This window comes from Notothenia coriiceps, unplaced genomic scaffold (genome assembly GCF_000735185.1).
Source record: "Notothenia coriiceps isolate Sejong01 unplaced genomic scaffold, NC01 NC01_scaffold00034148, whole genome shotgun sequence".
Classification (NCBI taxonomy): domain Eukaryota; kingdom Metazoa; phylum Chordata; class Actinopteri; order Perciformes; family Nototheniidae; genus Notothenia; species Notothenia coriiceps.
Window position 1 is genome coordinate 1 of NW_011366849.1, and position 3,097 is coordinate 3,097.

Genomic DNA, 3,097 nt, shown 5'->3' on the forward strand with positions numbered 1-3,097 from the left:
GGGGGGGGGGGTTACCTTGGTTGCTGATTGGCTAATGGTTACACAAGCCAAAACATCGTTATGACATCACAAAGTGGCCAAAATCTGATCAGCTCATTTTCAGACAGGTTTTTATATAAATGGATCAGGACAAAAAGAGAGAGAATATTTGTTCCTGAAACTTTCAGAGTCTCTTTCCACAGAGGGGACACATGTCAATGTAGAAGAGACATGAAGAAGAGGGGACACATGTTGAAGTAGAGGAGACATGAAGAAGAGGGGACACATGTTGATGTAGAAGAGACATGAAGAAGAGGGGACACATGTTGAAATAGAGGAGACATGAAGAAGAGGGGACACATGCTGATGTATAAAAGACATGAAAAAGTGGATTTTGCACAATAGGTGACCTTAAAAGGGTGTTAAATAACATTTGGTGATGATTAATGGTTTGTGTGTTCATGTAAGAGCTGTTAAAACAGACTGTTCAAATCTCACTGGGAACACCAAAGTAAGTTGGGAGAAAGGAACACGACAGGAGGGTTAAGAATATCTGGGTCCCAGTGGAGTCAGGACCCCCCCTCCCCCTCACCTTCTGCCAGCCTGCTGAGGCTCTCCAGCATGCGAATGGTGGTGCGAGCGGCGTTGCGGCCGTCGCTCTGTCTCTGCAGCTGGTAGTAACGCGTCAGGATGATGTTAGCGTCCTCGGACATCTGTGGCTGTAAGCGCTTAATCACACAGAAATAAGCCTTGATCTTCTCCATGGACCACAGAGTGGCCCCCTCAGCAGGAACACCTGAGGAACAACCAGAGGACCCACAGTCACACATTTGCAATGATAAGATATGAACTGTGCCTGCCCTAACTGCTTAAAGTGCACACTACAATAGTCAAGGAAAGTGACAGCAGTGTTTGCAGCTGAAAGGTAATGATCCAAATAGGAAGACAAGAGAGCATTCCACTAAGAGCTGGGGAAAAGCCTTTGTGCTTTAACTGCTGCTGACATCTCAATTGTACTGAATTAAATGGTGCTGGTTCAGGTGATGAAAAAATATTTAGAAAAAGTTATAAATATTAGGCCCCAGTTTGTTTCTTTAGTTGACTTCACTTGACTGTTCTCTTCTATAGAATATAAGATGCACAGGATTGTTTTTCAAAGAGTAAAAGTTATTTTGCATTTCAAAGTTTGATCATCTCCAGTGATTATTTTGCTCTTGAACCTTTGATAACTTCAACTGAAAGTGTTGGCGAAGAGAACCAAGTTCAAAACAGTCAACATGATATGAAATCAAAATGAACATATTAACATCATACTTAAACAGAAACAATCCTAATAATGATTTAATATCCCATTGAGTGTTCGGCTGACGACATACTGCTTTTTTCGTTCTAAAATGTTTTTTTGTGTATTTTACACACTGCCTTTATAAATTGTATATATTTACTGATGTACAAATAGTATATATAGTACATATTGTTAGGGATTAATTCTGTCTTTACTTCTAAATATTTAACCTTATTGCCTGTTGATATTTACAACCAACCCTGCTTCTTATCTCCCGTAAGGAATGTGATAATGGAGTCGTATGTTGATACTACCAGGTTTTATGGCCTGACCTGGCGGGCACAGGGGGGGTTTTACGACTGTGAGAACGCGGGCTTCTAAGCACCACGGATGTCAGAGACATCTCCATTGTTCCCAGGTGTTCACGTACCTTCCCCCAATATGTGGGTTGACTCTCTGTAAACTAGTTAAAGGGTCTACCAAGATGCGAGGCTGATCAGATTTGACATGGCAACCCACCCGTGCAGTCAGAAACTTGGATTGTGTGACTTGTGATGTGAATTTCTCCGGCCGATGCTTGTATTAAAGATCAGTGTTTGACATCAGAACTCCTGCTCGTCCTGTGTCTCCTTCATGAGTCGGTGACTCCCACTGCATTGCTACACAGAAGTTTCCTCCACACATATATATACTCAACTCTATCTGGTAGGAGGTTGAATAAAACCTTGTGATTAAAAGCACAATAACAACAATTAACCTTTCTGTTGTCCTGGGGTCAAATGTTGACCCATTTCCAAATGTTGTTTTAAGTCAAAATGTGTTTTTTTCTTCTATCCAATTGCCACAAATTACATGGATGGTTCCATACTACGTTCTTCACAAGAAAAATGAATAATCACTGCTTTGAGTGAGTGTTATTTTATTCAAATGATAGCCTCTGTGGTCCATTTTTATTTAATTTCTATATCAGTCAGTCATTGTTCATCAACCCTTTTCCCCTTCGTTGTATTGCTTTAATCATTTAGTTTTGAGATGGCAGAGCCCTTCCTGTACCTTTCTCCTCCAGAATGAAAGAGGAGATGACGCGGTCCCACTCTGGGTTCCTGGTGTCCAGCAGAACCAGCACCAGGTCGAAGCGGCTGAGCAGCGGGCTGGCCAGCGCCACGTTCACTGACAGCGGCTCGTTGGGGTCGTAGCGCCCCTTAGGGTTGGTCGCTGCCAGGATGCTGGTCCGAGTGTTCAGCTTACACACTATGCTGCAGAGGAGAGAGTGGAGATATAGAACAAACAGAAAGGTCAGGCTTAGGGTTCATGCCCATCTTAACCTTGCTTACCAACCATATTTAAGTTTTGTCGAAAAAGAGTAGTTAATTAAATTAGTTATTAAAAACTGATTCGGACAGATCTCATTTTTTCACAGTGGTGTAAAAATAACTAAGATTTACTCAATTACACTACTTAAATACAATTTTGATGAACTTGAACAGTATTTCAAGTGTTTTGCTACTTTGTACTTCTACTCCAATACAATTCAGAGGTAAATTGTGTACTTCTACTCCACTACATGTATCTAATAGCTTTAGTTACTTTACAGATTTGGATTAATGATGAAATATAATCAAGTCTTAAATCAGACTTGAGTTCCACCTGGAGTAAATCCACAAGCTACCCTGCAGTATACAAAGTCATTCAAACTAGCTGCACCTTTACCAGCTTTGAGAACACTTTCATGATCAATCATTATAAAACATATCATATCTATTATTCTGAAATGGATCAATCTGCGAAATGACTACTTTTACTGTCGCTACTTTCACTATATTTTGATGATAA

At 40.7% G+C, this 3,097-nt stretch overlaps 1 protein-coding gene across 1 annotated transcript; it reads right to left on the bottom strand.

Annotated features, from left to right (window-relative positions):
* Positions 1-571: 571 nt before the first annotated feature.
* On the bottom strand, positions 572-2,520 carry LOC104961980 (DNA helicase MCM9-like; the record flags this gene model as incomplete). Its single annotated transcript, XM_010790353.1, has 2 exons — positions 572-775; positions 2,318-2,520. Coding segments are annotated over 2 exons (407 nt in total), but the record flags the coding sequence as incomplete, so codon positions are not given.
* Between the last annotated feature and the right edge of the window lie 577 nt (positions 2,521-3,097).